General features: G+C 51.7%; 1 protein-coding gene across 1 annotated transcript; it reads left to right on the forward strand.

Annotated features, from left to right (window-relative positions):
- The first annotated feature begins 556 nt into the window (after positions 1-556).
- On the forward strand, positions 557-1,743 carry LOC130879901 (glyceraldehyde-3-phosphate dehydrogenase-like). The gene has a single exon (XM_057778727.1). The coding sequence runs from the start codon at positions 557-559 to the stop codon at positions 1,556-1,558; it is 1,002 nt and encodes a 333-aa protein (XP_057634710.1). The 3' UTR covers positions 1,559-1,743.
- Positions 1,744-1,977: the final 234 nt, after the last annotated feature.

Below are 1,977 nucleotides of genomic sequence, written 5' to 3' on the forward strand. Positions count from 1 at the left end.
CACTTATTGTTTTAGGAGCAATCATTTATATTTAGTCCACTAATTCAAAAGCTAAGCTCTTCCAGAAACTTCCTTGCACATAATCAAAAATAAGATTTTTACCAGCTGTCTGGGTTCTCCTTAGCCCAGTCTGGTAAACACAAAAGGTTAAGCTATCACATCTGCCATGATGAAAAAGCACTGGGGCTATAAAATGAGCCAGTGAGTAGAGGGGGACACTGTGTGAGCAGGACCAGACTAGCAGATTTTCTGACCCAAGCATCCCCTAAAAGATCTTGGTGGGATACAGGAAGAAAAGTGAATGTGCTGTTCAGGCAGATGTCTCTGAGTAGATTGTGGCAATGAGGCAAGAAAAGTAACCTGCAAGGCCAGTAGAGAGGGCAGGTGGCTGTGTGAAGGAGATTGCAGTCGTTGTCACGATAGGTCACTGTCCCCCTCACACCTCAGGAAAGGTGTGTGTGTGCCCCTAGTATAGAAAAACATGGCTCTCTGCTCCTCGCTGTTCTAGAGACAGCCGCTCCTTTTCGTGCAGTGCCTGCCTCGTTCCAGAGACACGATGGTGAAGATCGGAGTGAACGGGTTTGGCCGCATTGGACGCCTGGTTACCAGGGCTGCCTTCACTTCTGGCAAAGTGGAGGTTGTTGCCATCAATGACCCTTTCATCGACCTCAACTACATGGTCTACATGTTCCAGTATGACTCCACCCATGGCAAGTTCAAAGGCACAGTTAAGGCTGAGAATGGGAAGCTTGTCATCAACGGGAAGGCCATCACCATCTTCCAGGAACGAGATCCCGCCAACATCAAATGGGGGGATGCTGGCGCCGAGTATGTTGTGGAGTCGACAGGTGTCTTCACCACCATGGAGAAGGCTGGGGCCCACTTGAAGGGTGGGGCCAAAAGGGTCATCATCTCCACCCCTTCTGCCGATGCCCCCATGTTTGTGATGGGTGTGAACCATGACAAGTATGACAATTCCCTCAAGATTGTCAGCAACGCTTCCTGCACTACCAACTGCTTGGCCCCCTTGGCCAAGGTCATCCATGACAACTTTGGCATCGTGGAAGGACTCATGACCACAGTCCATGCCATCACGGCCACCCAGAAGACTGTGGATGGCCCCTCTGGGAAGCTGTGGCGAGACGGCCGTGGCGCTGCCCAGAACATCATCCCTGCATCCACTGGCGCTGCCAAGGCTGTGGGCAAAGTCATCCCAGAGCTGAACGGGAAGCTCACGGGCATGGCCTTCCGTGTTCCTACCCCCAATGTGTCCGTCGTCGATCTGACATGCCGCCTGGAGAAAGCTGCCAACTATGACGACATCAAGAAGGTGGTGAAGCAGGCATCCGAGGGCCCACTAAAGGGCATCCTGGGCTACACTGAGGACCAGGTTGTCTCCTGTGACTTTAACAGTGACTCCCACTCTTCCACCTTCGATGCTGGGGCTGGCATTGCTCTCAATGATAACTTTGTAAAGCTCATTTCCTGGTACGACAATGAATTTGGCTACAGCAACAGAGTGGTGGACCTCATGGCCTACATGGCCTCCAAGGAGTAAGAAGCCCACCCTGGACCACCCATCCCAGCAAGGACACAGCAAGAGAGAGGCCCTCGGCTGCTGAGCAGTCCCTGTCCTAACTCAACCCTTGACACTGAGCATCTCCCTCACAGTTTCCATCCCAGACCCCCAGAATAGCAGGAGGGGCTTAGGGAGCCCTACTCTCTTGAATACCATCAATAAAGTTCATTACACCACCCCCCCAAAAAAAAAAAAAAACATGATGAAGGTGGCCCACCTAAAACAGGCACAGGGCGCACTGTGTCCTTCTTCTCAGTTCCCTGGGACTCATTAGTCCAGAACAAATTATCTGTCACAGGGACATGTGTTTCTGTCATAGGACAAGTATGTGGCCAGAAGTGTTTACAGAGTAGCAGTGACACTTAGAGCCACATGGGAGCCACATGGGAGCCATCTGC

The sequence above is a fragment of the Chionomys nivalis genome, chromosome 8 (genome assembly GCF_950005125.1).
Source record: "Chionomys nivalis chromosome 8, mChiNiv1.1, whole genome shotgun sequence".
In the NCBI taxonomy this organism is placed as follows: domain Eukaryota; kingdom Metazoa; phylum Chordata; class Mammalia; order Rodentia; family Cricetidae; genus Chionomys; species Chionomys nivalis.